The 20,436-nt window shown below is 25.1% G+C and overlaps 2 protein-coding genes across 2 annotated transcripts; one reads left to right on the forward strand and one right to left on the reverse strand.

Moving 5' to 3' along the window:
• The first annotated feature begins 2,036 nt into the window (after positions 1-2,036).
• LOC145843810 (E3 ubiquitin-protein ligase TRIM63-like) lies at positions 2,037-9,745 on the forward strand. The gene is made up of 10 exons (XM_082951045.1): positions 2,037-2,258; positions 3,053-3,200; positions 3,321-3,470; positions 3,704-3,799; positions 3,858-3,980; positions 4,353-4,486; positions 4,829-4,959; positions 6,111-6,451; positions 6,635-7,034; positions 9,280-9,745. Exons 1-9 carry the CDS (start codon positions 2,053-2,055, stop codon positions 7,022-7,024), a joined length of 1,719 nt encoding a protein of 572 aa, XP_082807171.1. The 5' UTR covers positions 2,037-2,052; the 3' UTR covers positions 7,025-7,034; positions 9,280-9,745.
• Positions 9,746-15,887: 6,142 nt separating this feature from the next.
• On the reverse strand, positions 15,888-16,649 carry LOC145844833 (WD repeat domain phosphoinositide-interacting protein 1-like). Its single transcript, XM_082952252.1, has one exon. It carries the CDS (start codon positions 16,647-16,649, stop codon positions 15,888-15,890), a length of 762 nt encoding a protein of 253 aa, XP_082808378.1.
• Positions 16,650-20,436: the final 3,787 nt, after the last annotated feature.

Here is a 20,436-nt window from a genome sequence, read left to right on the forward strand (position 1 = left end):
TCAAGCTTAACAATAAAAATAAATTAAAACAGTTAGTTTATAAACTTTTTGGTCTTTCTTTGATAAAAACTTAGTATCATTAGTCTATTAATGTGTAATATTAGGATACATCTACATAATTTAAAAGGAACTGTTTTAGTTGCTATTTTAGTCTTGTTTTGACAAGACTATGAAAACTTAATAATAAGATTTTTAAGTACAAGCTAAGTAACTTAAGGGAAGTATGTTAACAAGCAAAATTTTCGACAGATTTTTAAAATAAAAAAAGAAAAATATTAGGTAAAAAATTCAGAATCTTATTATATAAAATAGAAAAAGTAATTACAAATACTTTTTTAGATGAAAATTTAACAGAAAAATTACAACAGTTAAATTATAAGACAATTAAAAAAAAAACTTAAATGTACATCTTTAGCACAACTTTTTGAAATTAGTTATAAAAAATAGTATTAATTAATTTTTGTATTTCAGCATTTAATAAGTGACTAAATATATTTATTAAGTTTATATAAATTTTTTTGAACGCAAACAAATTAAAATATCATTCTATATAAAAAGTTTTACTGCTAGCTAATTAAGTACAAATGTTTAATATTAATGAACATTTTGTTTACAAAGATATTTACCGATTTAAAATGAAACTTAGTTTTAAGATCTACTTCTAAACTAAGTGTATGAAATATTACCAAGTTAATAATAAGAATAATGAACTTTTTTCCCTAATAAACTTATGAAGGTTGTAAAAGTTATTTTAAATTAAAGTTAAACATCTTTTTGAGTCATAAATGTTATTTTTACTCTAAATTGATTTTAAAAATAAAGTGGTAACAAACGCAAGCTTAAAAAACCATTCAATAAAAGTTTTATATCAATTGTATTAGCAGGCTGATAAGAATAACACAATTTTGTCACGTGACTTAATCTAAATGACGTACAAAAAACCCTTTGAGATTAATAAGATGAGAAAGTCTACTTTAGTAATTTCTATATTATTATTGAGCTACTGAAATCTGTGCATTTGCTAGCCAAAACTTATACGTACGTGCATTTATAGAACAAGTTTAATATTTTTTTTTGATTTTTAGTATCAAATGATTTTTTTTGTTGTGGACCAATGAAATCACTTATATACTAAAAGAAATAATCTGTTTGCTACATTAAAAAAAATTAAGTTTATGTTAGATAGTTTTTGTTTAAATATAAAGGGAAAAATCTGTTGTTTGTCACTTATCGATTGATATTTTATGTAATATATTAAATTTTTTTCAAAATAGAAGAACTTTTTTTTTGTCGAAATCGAGTAAATTCTTTTAAGAATACTTTAAACATCTTGTTAAATATGTAAAACAAGATTAAAATACAAGATAAACTTAAACTATCACACAATAAGAAAAAAACATTACCTTTTAAAAAAAACTATCTAATTTATTTTATAAATCAGAAATCTTTTTACAAGCAATACTTAAAGTAAAGTTTTGTTAGTTTTTTAAACAAAAGTTTCAAATTCATGGTATTATTGAACTGTTTTTATAGCTCACTAATAATAAAAGCTAAGTATAAAAATTATAAAACTAGGTACCTAACTAATGTTTTCCAATTATAAAAAAGAAAGTTTTACTTAATCAGTTTTTGTAGTTTTTGTAATTCTTGTTATTTAGTTTATTTATTGTACTTATAAAATAAAAACAAATTTTGTTATGCAAAAATGCGCACAGAAAACATTATTAAAAAAGTTTTCTTTAACTTCCAGTTACTTATCACTAAACTAAAATAGTTTTATTGAATTTTTTATGTAGTGAAAAATTAAAAAATTACATATTTTATAATCGAAGTGCTTTTTTAATTTTTTATAACTAACAGTTTTTAACTATTATAAACATTTAAATTACTGAAATACAACAGAGAAACTTATATAATTCTAGATTAATACGCTAAGTAAAATGTTTTTTAAACTTTTTAGCAAAGCCTAGAAAAACTTTTTTGAAAATTTTATGGCAATAGTAGTTTTTATGAAACAAAATTTATGGTATAGATTGTTCTAAAAAAAGTACAATGGATGCAATGAGGCTGATAAAAACTCCGGGAGGAAATGAAAACTCCACTGAAGAAATAGAAAACATCCTTTCATGTCCAATTTGTTTGGAAGTTTTCACGAAACCGGTTGTAATTTTGCCTTGTCAGCACAACTTGTGCCGACAATGCGCCCAGGACATGTTTCAAAGTCGAGGAAGTACCCTCGGAAACGGTGGGAGGTTCAAGTAAGTTAACTATAGCTTTGTATTTTTTGAAAAAATTGTAATAAGAGTAACCAGTAATTCTGAAGTGTTATATTAAGTAATAAATAAAAACTTTTATAAAGTATGTTTTTAATTAAATTTGTATATGTGTGTATATTAGGGTGCATCTGTTGCCCCGACCTTGGAGTTAAGCTTAGGGCAACTTTTTATGCGTGGCAAACCATATAAAAAACAGCACAAAGTAAATTAGCTTCCTAGCTTTTACAATATTTGCGTTTTTTAAATTTTTCTGTAAAAAACCCGTATTTAAATTGTATGGAACCTTAAAAGTTTAATCTTCAAGTTTATGGCTAAAAATTTTTGTACATGTAGCAATTATCAAAAAAAAAAGTATTATAAGCGTTTTAAGACGATTTAAATAAAATTTCATGAAGATTTTTTTTGATTTTCTGTACTTTTTATCATGTTTTGTTAATTTTAAGTATTTTTATAAAATCAAGAAGTGCCTACCTAAAAATTTCTTTAAATTGTCTTAAAACGCGTAGAATAAGTTTTTGAGATGATTGCTACATGTACAAAAAATTTTAGCCAAAACTTGAAGGTTGAATTTTTAAGGTCCCACACAATTTTCATAAGGGTTGTTTTCAGAAAAATGTAAAAAGCGCAAATATTTTAAAAGTTAGGAAGCTAATTTTTTCTGTACTGTCCTTTTATGTTATTTGCCACGCACAAAAAGTTGCACTAAGCTAATTACTTAAAAGTTGATATGAAAAATAGTTGTTAATAAAACTAATTGCAATACATTTTTTTTTAAGGTGTCCAACATGCAGATACGAAGTTTTGTTGGACAGGCACGGTGTTTATGGATTACAAAGAAATCTTCTTGTTGAAAATATAATTGATATGTATCATGCTTCACAAAACACTTCTACAATTGACCAAATAAAAAACAGAAAATCTAATGTTAGTTGTATGCTTGTCGTGAACGTTGGTTTTTTGTTTTTAATAAAACACCTGTATATTAAAAAAAAAAAATTTTTAACATACTTCATTTTTTAAGTTCTAAACTGAAAAATATGACAGGATGAAATAATGTGTACCGAGCATACAGAGGAGAAAGTAAACATTTACTGCGTAACTTGTCAGAAACCTATTTGTTCTTTGTGCAAAATTTTTGGTAGCTGTATGAACTGTGAAGTTTCCACATTCAAAGAAATGCACAGCACACTAAAAGTCTGTTTGTAATTTGTATTCATCTTTAATATTTTGTTTTTTTAATAACATAATATAAAGAGTGACAAACAAACTTTTACGCTTTAGATAAGTTAATTTTTAATTAATATTTACTGTGTATAGATAATAAATTATTTTTACTAAGAAAATAAAAAAGTATTGGGAAGTAACTATTTTCGAGGTTATTAAAATAAACTGTATATAAAGCTAAAAACTTAGTTTTATTTTAACAGGCTGAGTTGTCAGAATCAATCAACAAACTAGTAACTTCAAATGACCAGCTTTCTGCCGCTTTATCGCAAACGGAAGAAATATACAAAGTAACAGAGGTTCGTTTTTCTAACTTTTTTGTATTTAAAACTATTCTGAACCCAAACTTTTGTTTAGATGAACGGTGAGGCGGTAAAAAACAAAATAAATGCAGCATTTGATAAACTTAAAGCATTGTTGGAAGAAAGAAGGAAGTTTATGATCGGAATTGTTAATAAAGATTTAAAAAAGAAAAAAGATGTAAGTGGAAAGTGACAGGATTTACTTAAATTAGCTAACAAATCATTAAACATATACAATTTTAAAATAACAAAAAAACTGAAAAGCGAAGTTAAAAATTTAAAAGGTATCTAAAAAAAGTTTTTGATACCGATTGTCTACATTGTTTTTTATATATAATCAATGTGTACAAAACTTTACTTTAGTTCAAGATACAAAGGTCTCTCCACAAAAATTTAAAAATGTATTTGATTAAAAAACGTTTGAGCTAGACTAATAATCATATGACAACTAATAGTAGTTTAAATAATTTTCGGTCATAAGACTGTGTGAAAGTTAAGCTTTTACGTGTTAAAATATCGTTCAATACAAAAATTTCAACAAAAATAACAGTATTCAGATCGCATTACAAGAGGCCTAAAATCTCAACAAAACGTTGCAGGAGAGATTATGGATGCTTCTCTTAACCTTGTTGACGTAAAAGATTCTGCTTATTTTCTTGAACAAGCAAGACTTCTTATTGATAAGTAATTATTCATTATTTAATTAAACATATGTATGCATAAACTTTTTAAAATAAGTTTTTACAAATTTTAGAACTATTACAAACACTTTTATTAAGCGTTAGCAATAAATCTCTATAGTTAAAAAAACAAAAAATATTACTAAGAGCTTAGAAAATATTTTTTTTTGTACGTTAAGCAGTTTATTTTTTATTTAGTTTTAATAAATACTTTGTTTTAAATATTGATCATTTTGTTTTAATAAATAAACATCAAAAAATTGTAAACAAAAATAAGTATATTAGTGAAAAATACTAAACAAATTAAATTGTGGAAGAATCAAACTTACTTTATAATTTTATATAGAGTTGAAGACAATGTTGAAGTGACATATGACAATGACACCTGTATGGACTTGAAGAACATGGATAGATTCAAGTTTAATTTTCATCAAGAAGAAGAAGTCATTAACATTATTAACTTTTTAGCTTTTAAAGGTAAAATATGTTTATTAAGCTAATTTAATTTGTTTACTATTAATATTAAATTAGTTATGATTAATTTGTATCTAAAATAGTTTCTAATCTAAAACTATAGATTCAAAATACTTTAATTAATTAACTCTTTAATCTAAAAAAACTATTTATTACTTATGATAAACTAAATTTAAAGTTATAAAATTTTTCTTAGCTTCGTTAAAATAAAACATGTAAAGCAAACTTCAGTATGCATTTATTTATTTGAAAGCATTTATAAATTCTTAAGCTAACTAAGTTTATAAATAGTTCTTTCACAGTACGGATTGTACTTTAGAGTTTAAAAAGCCTAACTTTACATAAAATTTTTGTTTAAATATTTTCTGAATAAGATGAGATAATGTTTTTAACATTTATTGAAAAACTACACAAATGGGAAAAAGAAGAGTAATTACAATCAGATAAGTTTTATAAAACGGGAAATAGAAAATAAAAGTTTTCAAAGTTTTGTTATGAGGTATTTATAAGCTACACATAGTTTTTTCTGAGTTTTTCTACTTATTAGTAATCACTTGTTACGTTTTGCTTATATTTTACGAGAAAAAAAATTAATCACTTCATGTTAGTTAAACTAAAAAACAGGGGTTTCAAATATGAAAAATAGTTTTTATTTGACAAATGGTTAACAGAAACAAATTTTATGATAAAAAAATTATAAAACATACAAAAATGTATGTTTAATAATAAAACTCTTAAGTGTAGTAAAGTTTTAAATTTAATATAATAAACTTATTTAAAATTTGATAAAAGCAAACTAAATAGCATTTAATCTTCGTTTATCAAACTGTTTTTTTTAACAAAATATTTTTACACGTTCGTTTACTAAAACACTTTTGTTATGTATGTTCGTTTTTTTGCCACAAATTAATTTTGTTACTGTTTATTAATTTATTTTTAAGTAGAGTATATAAAGATTATCTAAACTATCTACTTGCTTAATTCTTAAATATTTGATTGAAAGTTAACAGCTTTACTGTTTTAATACAAAAGAATGTACGAAAAGTTAAGATACATAAGGAAATACACAATGTCATTTTAATTAATTTTTTTTTGTTATTCCTTGAAACTAAATATCTTAATTTGAAAAACAAAAAACATTTTAATGAAAACAGTTACCGATGTACCGTCGACGTCTAAAGATCTGCAGCCCTGCGTACAGTATCCCTGGGACGCCCAGGACACGGATGATGACGATAACAGTTCTTCTGAAAGCGAAGAAGAAAAAGAAGAGTCTGCCGAAGAAGAAGTTAAAAATTACGAGGAGGAAAAGTCGCAGCAGGAAGAAAACAAAAACGAAAGCTCAAGTAGCTCAGAGGAGTCGTCTTCTGAGGAAGAAGAGGAATCAACTCCACAGAAGTATTCGTGGCAATCAAGGAATTTCAGATCACCAATTTATTTATCTTCCCCTTCTCCAACAAGTAACGAAGCAGCTTCTAGTTCTAGAAGCCCAGAGGTAAGTTTGCGTAAATTTTTGAGCTTAACTGGCTTAAAATGTTTTACAACTTACATAGTTTTTATAATTATACTGTAAGTTACATAAATTACGTCGTAACGTTTTTATGACTAACCCTAAACTTTATAAATATTTAACTTCTAATTTTATTTATTTTTATGTTGATATAACATTTCTAAACAGATTAGTTTACCAGTATCTAAACCTCGAGCGTCTGTGAGAGTTAAAATCGACCCGCCTAAACCGATGACTTACCAACGACCTTCGTACAAACCCAAGCACGCTGTTCGTTTCGCAAATCTCGAACCGCTACTCGATTCCGACGACGACTTGATCCTGTCTTCCAGAAGAAGACTCAAAAACCGATACTCGAGTTCTGGTAAATACTTGCCGGGAACTGCTTTGGCAGATTTAGGTCTTGAAGCAGGAACATCTTCGCGAAGCAACTCTGCGTCTCCAAACCTTGATGATTCGGTGGTTGAACTCAGCGGAGGAAGGAAAAGGTCTAGCGGTCGGGATTACTGCACACACAAGAGACGTACATGGTCGCATTTGCTTGATAAAAAACCGTGAGAGTTAAAAGGTGATTTGGAAGTAATTTTTAGTAATGAATGATATGAAACAGTTATGAGCTACTTAAAGTATTTAAACAAGCATTATGCTTATTTCTATTTATCGAGAATGTTTTATTCACGTCAAAGTAGTACTTAAAAGTTTCTAGGAATGGTTTTAATAAATCATCATTTTACTAAAGTTTAAATGTTTAGAGTAAAAAAAAACAAAATTTTATTACAAGAATAATTATCAATTTTTAAAAGCATTTAATATAATCGAGTAATACGTAATACCTTAAAAACAATTTATTTCTTAACATGGTATGTTAAATCTAAGAATAAAAATAAATTAAATGTAAATGCAAAAGTAATAACAAATTAGAAAGTGTGTGACGCATATTCTATAAATATGTGAAATAACGCAGACATGTCTAGCAAAGTAGTCTATTATGTTTGCCTTGTTTTTGTTTTTTAAAGCTATCGTTTTAACAAATTTAATAAATGTAAAACAGTTTTGTTGAATTGAAACATATTTAAAATGTATTAAAACTAAGTTATTTTATTAAGTTTGACGTTTTTAATTAAAAACTTCAATAACAAAATTATTAAAATAACATATGTATTGATATGCGGTATACTACTACCAATATCTTATGTATTTCTATTTAAGTATATTATAAAATTAAATTTAGCGATGTATATATTTGTTTTAGTATATATTACCCTACTTGAATGTTTAGTTGGTCATTAATACTTTCTTAACATTATTTAAACTGTTAAAAAACTGTCATTGTATTATGTTTTCGCTTAACATATTTAAAACCAATACCGATAAAATTTAATAAAATACTGTTCAAGATGTTGTTTTTAAAGTTTTCTCCTAATAAAATACCATTATCAAAAGACGTAACCTTTACTACTTTTGATTTAGAGCAACTCATATACCTTATTGAATTTATTTGGATATTACTCATCTTTAACAAAGTAAAATAAACTGTTGTATGAATTTCAAATGTTATTTTAAAAATATTGTTTAAGTTAAAAAAAAGGACAAAAGCCTTCCTAATTTTTTTATTGATATTCTTATACAACCTTAATTGTAGTTTTGATCTAAAATAGTAAAGTTATTTTAAAAACTTTAATGTAATTGTAAGAAGAACGAAATTTTGTAAACAATAACTTTGCTTTAATAAAAAAACCGTTTTAATACTTTATTGTTCATTGTCATTGATTTAAAAAGGTTTATATCGAAATTAAAACAGTTAAAAACATAGTAAACATCTAATAAATAAACAGAAAAAAAAACTGTTAAAGTTTAAAAAAAAATTAAAATGTAAATCAAAAAACTTATTAAGACAACAAGATTTAAATTTTACTATAACTTTTCGAGTACTTTTTTAGTGATTAGGAAGTAAATATAGACAATTTTGTTTTTACTTAATACCTTTAAAATACATACAAAATCTTGAACTTACCTTTATTTGATAAATTTAAGTTCCAACACTTAATACGTTTTATTTGTTTAGTTCATATATTTATCTATGAGACTAGTATTAAATTTAAACCAATATTTTTTTTAAATGTAATATACTGTAAATGACAAAAAGTATTATCTATTTGGTAAAGTTATGAATACTTAGTTAATAAAAATATATAGGTATACATATCTTTAAATCCAATTTGTATGTTAAAATTTTATAGAACAAATAATTTGTTGTTTCATTAATTGAAAATACATAAACTGTTCATTTTTTTCTAAGATTTAAAAATTTTAGACCTTGTTTGTCTGTGTTTACAATATATTCTCTTAACACGTTTGACTTAACACATTGTTTATTGAAGATAAGTTAAAGTTTGTTTATTAGTTTTACTTAATCTTGTCTGGTTTGTTGATAAATGCCGTAGTTATATTTTTTAAAACTCATAACTCTTTGTTTTCCCGACTAATTTAGTGAAAGCTTGCGACAGAAATAATATTTCACTTCGATTTTAATCAATAAATTTGTTCATGCCCATATTCTTTGCAACCGCCATAGTCAAATACTATTATTTGTCAGCATCTTTTATAAATATTTATTTTTGAAATTGAGTCTACTTTGATGTTTCAAATCTAAGTCTGGTAGTATACAATAATTAAAAAAATAATTACAGTCTTAAGCTACAGTATTTTTTAAATAAGTATACATCTAAATTACTATTCTATATTTAAGACAAGTAGAAATATTATTAGACTAAAAAAAGAGTTATTACTTAACCTGGATTTTTTTTTTTCAGGAATAATGTAAAGAAGCCCTAAAGTTTTAGTGTTTGAGGAACAAATCAAATTACTCAATTCGTGTAAAGAGTTTTGTTTTGTGTTTGAGTATAACAACTAACTTTTTTAGTTAAAAGTTCGAATTAAAAAATCATTGGTTTTTTAAAAAAGTATGTGAGTTTTATCGAATTTTTATATAAAAGGATACAAACTTATATATAGTTTTTAACCAATAATGATAGTGTTATAATAAACTAACTTTTATAGTTTAAATTTAAAAGAGAATAGCATTTGAAGAATAAATTTTACCTAAATGTTATAAATTTAAAATTTTTATTTTGTTTAACAAATTTTTAATGTACAAGTATTTATAAACGTATAATTTAAGAAACTTATTTTTCATATTATTTTAAAAAATGTTTTGATATTTTAGGATAAGTGTTCTTTTTTATAACAACTCAAAGAATAAATGCTTTTATAAGTCTGGTTGTTGTTGATTTATAAGCTGTTTACTTTTTGTATTTGCTAAATTATTTTTTACTCAAATAAACTACACTAATTGTAATATTTTTAAACTCATTTTTTCAATAACCGATAATACAAATTTCAAAATAGTATACTGCCCATTAAATGCTTTTTTAGCTTTGTAAGTTACTTTAATTGAACTTAATATATTTTCAAAGCATATTAACATACATTAGTAGTATTACTTGTTATCTTGTTTTCCCAATGGAATTTGTGTTTATAGGTTTATCATACTTTTTGACTAGTTTTCAATAATTAATTTCCGAATTAGAAAAATAAACATGTTTGTTTTAACAATTAATTAATCAAATTTGTTTTATATGTATAATGATCACTAGTAAAAGCTGTTTTTAAGTAGAATTCAATAATAATTACGTTTTGCAAGATTAACACTTCTCAGTTCTAATCAGTGGCGTCGCGTGGTATTTTTGTTAGAGGATGCTACAGATGCATGTTAGATGTCAAGTTTGAAGCATTTAATTCCGACTTTGAGGTATTTAAATGAAAAAAATAAATGGTAATAAAAAAATAGTCAAACTTTTAAGCAAAATGATCTTTTAGATATTAGTTTAAGTACATCTTACATAAAATATAAATATAATTATACTAAAAAAAAATATCATTACCCTTTACTGATTCGAGTTGCCCAGCTCGAGTTGCCTCTGCTCGAGTTGCTTCTGCTCGAGTTGCCTCTGTTCGATTTCACCTGCTCGAGTTTTTCCTGCTTGAGTTTCAACTACTCAAGTTTCTTCTACTTGAGTTGTTCCAGCTCGAGTTGCCTCTGGTCGAGTTTCCCTCCTCGAGTTTCTTCTGCTCGAGTTCAACTTGTCTTATTGTTCTCGCGTTGTAGTAAATTTCAAACAACGATCATGATTTAATTCACATGGTGCTGAAGGTTCATGCAGCTCCAGAATTCAACTTTTCAACATTTTTCTTTTTGTATTGAAAACTTGTAAACCTTTAAGATGCAGCTGACACAGGTTGAGCTTGCAGCTCTAATTTTACTAACATTATGAACGTCATTTTAAACACATTTAGCTGTAATTTTTGTACAACTACATGATAACATATTGTTTTTTGTTTTTTAAGCTATCATAAACATTTTTACATCATTTTAAAGCTCAATTTCTAAGCTTTAACATTAAGTTATTTTGATGTAGTTTAGGGTTGTACAGCTGAAGCAGGGTCCCATTTAAAACAGCGTGTTTAAAAGCTTAAACTCTAAAACTTAAACTTTTTGTACGCTTTATTTTTCATTTTTTAGGTGGAGCAGCAGCTCCAGCGTTCCACCCCACGCGGCGCCCCTGGTTCTAATGAATATTTATTTCATAAGTTTCAGAAGTTCTGAATCAAAAATTTTTATGATAAAACTTTTACTTTTTTTTTGCTTAATTTATGTGACTTTTTTTTAAAGTCCGTTGGTATCAACAACGTACAAATGAAAATTAGCACACTTTTTAACAATTGTTAACACTCTTAAAGGCAGCAATCTAAATAGCGGGATAAAGTTAAAAGAACGTTAAAATCCAGCTAAGAGTTATAAATCTAAGCGGTATTAAAACATATGATATAATATTTAATACTTTCTTATAAATTGCTTTAAAAATTCTGTCTTGAAAGCAGTATTTAGGCTTGTTTTAAACAGAATAAACAAGTAATCACTTCAAATTTATTATTTCTTAGATTTTTGTTTTCACTACCATGAATTCTTTCATAATGATTGTTATTTTACAAGCCATCTATTCATGATTTTATTAGTTTCAAATATATAAAAGTAAACTTGTTATCGAAAAACCTTTTTTTGTATATTTTAATGTAATCTTATCTATAGAATTATTTCAGAAACTTTTTTTTTATATTTTTTTAAATAAAAAGACTAGCATTTTATATCTAAGTTACATTTAGAAAATACTACATCTAGCATACAAAAAAATTTAAACTTAAAAAAATGTAAACAACTAAAATAGATGATTTATCGCTGAATTTTATCACAGATAGAAATGTTATAAATTAAGTAGTAAACACGATAAAAAACTTTTTGTGTAAACATAATTAAATGATGTATACGTAATTGTTTTTATATAACTATGTAATAGCTATTAACTATGTAAGTTATTAATAAAACTTAATTAAAAGTAACGTCATGAGTATTTTCGTGTTCTTAAATGTATTAGTTTTCGTAATTCACTATGTTTAAAATAATTCTTCATTTTTGTATATATATTTTTAAATTGCAATATTTAACAATAATTTAAATACAGAGTTCAATAAAAAAAAAACTAGTAAACTTTCACCTCGAAATTATGTAAAGGAATTTGACAAAAAGTTCTAACTACAATACTATTAGCTAATCAAATTAAATGTTCAATAAGTTATTTATTAAACAATCTAAATCAGCGTAAAATTTAAAGTTTATACTTTACGAAAATATAAGTATGACTTAAATATAATTTAAAATAGTTTAACGAAATAGCTTTTAATTCACTTAAAAAATTTAAATAACAAAAAAATTTAAGTAGTTTGTGGTATCCTTTTATTTAAAAGTTTTTAGTAAAGGTTGTTTACTACTTAATAATTATACATTAGTTTTAGTTATAATATCCGATCTATTTGTAGTGGTATACGACTCGATAACCGAAAGGTTCCTTTGTACACCAGGTCCTTAGACTAAATTTTTTGAGCGCTTTTTTTATCGCTCAATAAAGAATATATTTTAACTTATTTTAAATGCAAACATATACGTATGACTTTTAACAGCCAACTTTTAAGCAGTAATTCAAAACTCAATCATAAGGGCATTATAGACAATTATACCTGATTGATTGTATGAACGTAATAAGTATGTAAACGATAATTTTATAATTTAACGAGTTAACAATACACAAAAGTCCTTTTTTCGTTGAGTTTTCGCCTTTCACAAAAGGTGAGAATATTACACTACACAGAAAAAAAAGGCTATTTTAAAACACAGTTATCTTTTATTAAAGTTTAAAATATAAATTTACTCTTTCAAGACTTTATTTTACAAACTAAGTTTCGGTCAAAGACCTCTTCAGTGCTAAAATAAATCTTATTCATTTATTTGAATTCAAATATATTAAATAAGATTTAGTACTTAAGTTCAATTATGCTTGGCATTAACGACCATGAGTTATACTCGTGGTCGTACGCTTCAACAGAATTTAAAAAGTCATCCCCACCTGAAACCACCACTGTTTCTTGGATCACTGTGCTTGCGTGGTGATACCTTGGCACTTTCATTTTACCAATTTCGTAAAAATGCATCAATACGCATTTTCTGGTGTCTAACGCAAAACATTCGTCTACACTCTACAGATTTTTCAGTATCATTGTCACATCCCCCGATAAAAAATATTTTATCCATAATAACACAGATTTTTTCATAACAATTGTCAAAACTGGCTACAAAGTTCCAAGCTTCAGTACTTATGAATTATTTTTTCAAAACCTTCACTATCTATTTTATCACAAACCACGTGAAGCTCGCAATTAATATAAGCAACATCGTAGAAGGCGTCCATTTCATGGGAGAGTTCACCAATTTTTTTATCATTTTTGAAATCTGTACGTTTCACCTGGCTTAAAAAATATATTTCTCTCCGTTTTGTATACCGCCTACGAATAAAAAAATAAATTTTTGCTGTACCTACAAGTATAGTAGCAGTCAGACTTTTGAAGATAAAGTTCGCCATTGTTGCACAAAATTACGTTGATGACTGCGAGGGAATCTTTAGTTTTACCAAGCCAAGAAAGCAAAGAGAATTTATTTGAACTCTTTTAGAGAGACCTGCAAAACCGTAATTATTTTACTAGAAGGTTCTCCGTGCACTAAGTCCTAGGACCAAATATTTTGTGCACTTTTTTGTCGTTCAACAAACAATAATATCATTGAACATTTTTTAAGTAAAACTTTATTTTATAGTTTTAAGATATTGTATTACCAAAATTTATCTACTTACAGTTACACAGGCATTATTTATTAAAAACTTATTCTTTTTTAAATGTGCTCTCATAAGTTTTAACTTAAGTAATTATTAGAAATTTAGAGATTAAACATAGTAAAAGCTTTTTAAAGGCTGCTTTCTCAAACAAACACACTTGTGCTAATATTTATTTAATGTTATGCATGCATTTTAGTAATCAGTGTGTAAATTAACATTCAACATTAAAAAGTTAGTTAGAAATAACAAACATGCTTAATAGTATAATTGAAGTTTCTGACTTAAAAACTTTCGACCAACAATCAAAACTTTATTTATTCCTTAAAAACAAAGGGTAGCACAGGATCTAGGAAATAAATCAAGAGTTAACCCTAAATGGTAATTTTTTTAAATAATTACCAACAATTTTACTTAACTTTTTCAATAAGTGTTAAGTAGTTAACTGTATTCATAATTTTTACATTTTACAGTTGTATTAGTTTAGAAATATTTAATAATTTCTAAGCTTTAACCGTAACTATTGTTCAATAAGCTCATAAAAAAATTGTCTCTATTGTTTTGTTGAATCTTAATTTTGAAGGGTAGGTAAGTTTATAGTTGGAAGTTTTTTTTTTTTAATTCGAGCTAAGTAAAAATTGATAAAAAAACTCATTTTTTCTAAGGGGCCCAACATTAAAAGTCAAGCCCCAAACCAATGGATTGTTTTTTATATTAAGCACAAAGGACCGTTCTCTAGAATAAAAAAAAAGTTTTTATTTAGCTATTAAGATAAGGAAAATAATTGGATCTAAAGTTTGGACATTTTTTAAAAATTCTTGAAAATGTTACCAAGCTAATTTCACACTTAATAAGTATTGCAATATTTTGTATAAGAGCTTTCATTTTATTTTTATAATAAATAAACTGCCTGTTAAATATTTAATGTGGTTATATAGCTTAAAAAGGTGGTTAATTAGCTCAATACAACAGTTTCAACCTAGGGGAACTAAGACACAGTGAACGAAATGAAGCGTTTGCTAATTAGTTTATTTTGTTCCTCTTAAGTAATCAGTCACTTGTAAAACACTTAATAGGAGGAGTAAGGAATGAAGTTTCAAGAACTGTAGTAGAGCATAATCTGGCGGTTGTAAATGTTGTATTGCATTAAACTAGTCAATCGCCTAGTCTTGTCAAATTAGGGTCAAAAAACAAAAAGTTTTAGAACAACTAATTTTAACTGAACTTTATTTATAACTGCTCTGCTGTGAAATAATGTCTATGAAAATATCTCCAGAACTATTTAAAATGATTCTTTCTGGCAAGTACGATTTATCGGGATTTTAAATTTGATTAGCAATTACTAATGTTAATTAAGCTTACTTTATTCTATCAGAAATACTTTGAAAAATCAGGTATACAACTTTTATAAAACAAATTAGCTTAAAACTATTTTTTTATCATTCTTGATGTATTCATTATTTGAACTTTAAATATCATATTGATTTATAAAGTGAGAGAATAATCTACAATATAAATATATTTGTAAGTACTTTTTTTAATAGAAAAAAATGTGTATAGAATAAGTTTATAACAATTTTTGGATTAAAAATTATCACAAAAAAGTAGTTTTTTATACTTTAGCGTATAAAATGTAGACAAAGAATATATATATTGATAAATAAGGATGCTATGTTAAAGTTTCAGAACGTAAAAGATAACAGCGCATGAGTATTATTTAGCAACTAGCAATTAACTTAATAATAAAGGATGTGTGTTCAGTATGAGATACTTCAGAAAGCAATATAATTCATAGTGTTGACATAGAATATTTAAATAATAAAAGATAAATACTTTAATTAGGAGATTTTTCTTTAGAGAATGCTTATATCTTAAAAAGGCGAAAACTAAAGAAGTTTTTATACAACAATTTAAGCATTAAATTTATCTAATCACTGCGTTGCAATAAAAACATTAGATAAAATAGGAATACAAAAATTAAACTTTATTATGTTAGAATTAAGTTTTGTTAACTGATGTTAATTCATAATAAAATAAAACAAAAAAAATGTTTACGACATTTTACCACTGATTTTTAATTTAATTTAAACTGTTTGAAAAGTTGACACGATAATTTATATTGTACAAACTTTGATAAAAGTATATTAGATTGGTACTACTTCAAACTTTGCTTTTTCATCACACTGACCACCGTTTTTTGTATCCAGTAAAAATACTTTAAGAAATCTTTTTTCGATTGAAAGAACCAGACCAAGATCTTCAGAATCGTGCTCTTTTATAAAACCATGCACTTTCACACCATCTTTAGGTTCATTTTTTAAACTAACAGTTGCAAACGCACGTTGCAAGCAAAATACATTGCTCACTCCGTACGTCAGTACATTTGCAGCATCCAACAGAGTAGTTGTGGAGAACCAGAAACTTTCATCACCTTGCTTGGTCAGTCTGAATATATGTAGAGTTTCAAGGTTGCTGAGGCAAGCTAGAAAACGACTGTCCATTGAAAAAACCAGCTGTTTTATGACTGCGCACTGCAGCAAACCTCGCCGCAGCTCATGCGTCTTCGATGCTTCAGAATCGAATATTCTTATTATAGTGCCTTTTGTAGACGAAGTTGCAACGAGAGAAGCGTCTGAGTTGAAAGACACGCAATTCACGCTGCTGTTATGAGCTTTGACTGTCCAATCTGTAACATCTGCTTTTCCTTCACTTACCTTCCAAATTTTGATCGATTCATTTTCGTTCCAGTCAGGGCAAATAACCATTAACGATTGTTTTTTGTTTTCTTTCATTATGTCCACGTTTTTCGAGTTGAGACTGCAAAGGTTAGTAATTTCCGAACAAAGTCGTATTCCAGAGGCACACTTGGGATCTATAATTTTGTAAACACGTACTTTTGTATTCATTACAACGGCAACAAAATCTTCACGGACTTTTACAGCTTTTATTTCTTCGCTAAAACTAAAAAAAAAATTATATGTATAATTTTGAATTTTTTGTTAAATTTAACAATAAAATGTGTCAAACCGTTTGCAAAAGTGTTATATTCTTTACTTCCTGTTCATTGTTAGACTAAGTTAAAAGTTATTATCTATATTAATAATTATTTGTTAAAAATTACAACATTTATACCACAGTTGCAAACAAAAAAAATTATATTCTATATTGCGGAAAAGGTATTAAAAAAAAGATTTTAAAATCTTAAATTGATGTATTTAAAATAATTTGTTTTTAAAATGTTATTCAAAAAAATAACATAAAAAGCAGGGTACAGTTATTAAAAATTATATATTAACTTAAGTCTATAAATGTTTACCGATATCGAAAGCTTATAAACTTAAAACAAAATTTGGCTAAAACTTTTTTTCAATATAAATTTAAACGGTAAAGTAATTATTCTTGTTTTGAATAACGGTTAAAGTTGTATTTAGTGTTTATTGTTTATAAATGTTATTTCTTTCAAGTATTAATTTAAGATATTTTAAATTTAATTGAAATACAGTAAATAGTTTGAATAAAAAACTAAGGTTTTGTTTTATGTTTATACTTAATAAAAAAAGCTTTAACAACTTGATAAATAAAAAGTGTTTAAAATTTTAGAGTCATAAGTTTGTAAATATTATAGGTACATTTTAAAGTACAAGTTTACAATCTAAAAAAATAAGTTATTATCATTTTTTATTTTAGCTCCACATAAAAGCAAATCGAGTAAGTACAAAGAAAAAATCTTTTTTATAAATAAAACAAGAGTTTAAAAAACAAATAATGCCAAACACAACTTTAGATGTATTTACGAAATACTATTAACAAAAAAAAATCTCTAAGATGTCTTCAAAAACAAGTAAAAAACTTTAAAATTTAAATTATGCTTTAATACCAAAAAATTTTATATGTTATTTTAATTTTTTTTAGTTAAATATAATATAAATTTTTTTTTTTTAAACTAATAAAGCTATTTTAAAAAATCATGCAAAAATAAGCAAAAGTAACTTATTTAAAAATACGTTCACTTTTGAAGTGAGTTACTTTATTGTGCTATAAGATTAATTTTAAGTATTTAAAAAATTTTAGTTTAATGAAAATTTAACAAAAGTACTCACTGTACTTTTTTCACCAGTCTACACGATGATTTTTCCCTAAAATAGATGATGTTATTGTGTTGACACAATACTATGATTGCTAAAAACTCTGTTATTTCCATCATTATAACTTTTTCTTGAATAAAAGGATAATGCTTCTGTAAAAGTTTTTTTTTACTATAAAAAGTATCTAATTTTCAATAAGTGGTCCAATCTTATTAAAACGATTTTTTTTAAGTATTTAATTTTAAAAACAAAAACAACTTTTATTTGCAATTTCCAAGACTCATTTTTCATTTCTATTTTCATTTTTCCCATTAAATGCTTTTTGGTGATGTGTAACTCACTAGCATCTTTGTGTTGAGAAAATAAGTAAGTATAGTTCTCTTCTGACATATCTACTGTGTATTATGCTAAGTGATTTTAGTTATGAATATTTTAAACTAGTTTTCGAAAATTCAAGGTGTAAATAAAAAAAATTTCAACAGCACATAAAAAAGTTTAATATTCAATTAAAAAGTATTCATCAATATTTTTAATCAATTTATGTTCTAAATAAGTGTTTGTTTAGCTAATTCGTTCAAATTAACTACAAACATACAAAAAAGAATAAGTTTTAATTTGTAACAACAAGTTAAAGTCAGTGATAAAATAGTCACATTGAAAATACTTTCGTAAATTTTTGAACAGAAGACTTTTGTACAAACATTTACAACTCAAAGTTTTAATTTTTACAGTATTTTGTTCAAAAATAAGTTTACAACGACATATTTTGTAGTTTAACTCGTTAGTTATAAAAGTTTTTATTAGTGAACAGAACAATTGTATACAAATACATATAATAAAATCAACAAAACCACAAAACTATTTCCATAAACTGACGAAAAGTTCGATACTTAAGTAATGCAAACAATATATTTGTTTTGTAGTTTTTACGCAATTTCAATACTTAAGTATTACAAAAACAAAAAGTCCATAAAAGAAATAAGAAACTAATTAAAAAATAATAATCTAGTCTTTTTTGTTAAACAAATCATAGGATTGAATAAAGTTGAAATCTGTGACGTGTTTTGACACTGCTATGATGAACAACAAAAAACGTTGTTTTATTAAAACATACCACGAGTCTAAAACAGTTTATAAACTCAAAAACTAGTTTAGTTATCAACTTCTTTTTTATTAGTTTTTAAAATACTTAAAAAACGAACAAGATATACGATTTAAAAGTAACAATGTAATTGCTTTCTAATTAGAATATCAGAATCAGATTATGAAAAGTTATTTAGTTGTAATTTTGATAAAATAAAACCTTGTATAAATATATAAACTGTTTATAATCATATTTATCACAAGATCAATCTTACTAGTTCGTTGAAGGCTTATATTAACAAAATTTAATTAAGAAAGTAAAAATCAGATTGTGTATAAATATAAACAACTTCCTTCAAAAATTCGCGACAGATTACTGTTTAAAAAACAACTAAATTCAAAGTTGTTATGAGAACAAAATCTAGATTGGTAGTGTTTTAATTGCTTTTAAAATATATTAAAAATCAAATAAAAACTTTTGTACCACTTTAAATTTTATTACCACTAACATATTTTATGAAGCTTTTAAAATTTATGTAAGTATGCACCGTTTTAGTTTTATTAATAAACTTTACTTAGAGTTTTATCTAACAAGTTAGAATATATTCATAAGTACTCAAACTTGTTCATGAACCTAACATAGACCATTTTGAAAAATACTCCAAGATAAATTGTACCTTTATGGTACTTAAAAAAATGTATCAGCCTAAAACAGGAGATCGGCAGGAATTTGGTGGTTGTAGACTAAAGTTCAGAAACATAAATAAGTTGTTAAAGTTTTAGACAATTTGGAAAATAAATATTTTATTAGATTGAAAAAATTGAACATAATAAAAAGGTTTTTATAAAATTATAGAGTAAGTGAATACCATACTTCCTGTAAATTCTTCAATATAAGACTAAAATATTAAAGTTTAAAAAATATTACAAAGCTGCAATACGTACAATGTACATATGCTTAGATTATTATAAAAAGTAAATTTAAAGTTTTAACATTCAAAAAAAAAAGTTATTAAAAAAAAGTTTGGACAATACCAACTAAAAATACATATTAGTTATAAAATTTTTCAATTAAATCGTATAAATTTTTTATTTTATTTTCACTTAGTACAAAAAAATTTTTTATTTCTATATTTTTGATATCGCAGTACTTATCCTTAATAAACTCTACAGTAAAATATATAAACCAGTAATTTTTTTAGTAAAAAGTTACTACAATTTATTTATATAATCTGACTTTTAAATTTATTTTTTACATAAAAATTAAGTACCAAAATCTATTTATTAATAAATTATCATGCTTATCTGCAATTAAGCATTTTTGTACGTTTTTGATACGTTTATAAGATTTAATTTAACTTATAAAAATTAAATTAGATAAATAGAGGTTGGTGATTTAGAACAAAAAAAGGGTTGAAAAAGTGAAACTGTTTTTGCCTATAAGTATTTACGTCAGCTTAGTAGTCTAAGTTTTTTAAAATAGTCATCTATTAGAACTAAACAAAACTATGAGTAAGAAAAATGT

This window comes from Thalia democratica, chromosome 9, assembly GCF_965202585.1.
Source record: "Thalia democratica chromosome 9, ktThaDemo2.hap1.1, whole genome shotgun sequence".
Taxonomy (NCBI): Eukaryota; Metazoa; Chordata; class Thaliacea; order Salpida; family Salpidae; genus Thalia; species Thalia democratica.

Excerpts from the sequence above, each read along its gene's own strand:
- LOC145843810 (XM_082951045.1), top strand. The coding sequence starts at position 2,053 with ATGGATGCAATGAGGCTGATAAAAACTCCGGGAGGAAATGAAAACTCC. Across the intron at positions 3,201-3,320 it reads TAAAAAACAGAAAATCTAAT|GATGAAATAATGTGTACCGA; the intron begins GTTAGTTGTATG and ends AAAATATGACAG. Across the intron at positions 3,471-3,703 it reads AAATGCACAGCACACTAAAA|GCTGAGTTGTCAGAATCAAT; the intron begins GTCTGTTTGTAA and ends TTATTTTAACAG.
- LOC145844833 (XM_082952252.1), bottom strand. The coding sequence starts at position 16,649 with ATGAATACAAAAGTACGTGTTTACAAAATTATAGATCCCAAGTGTGCC.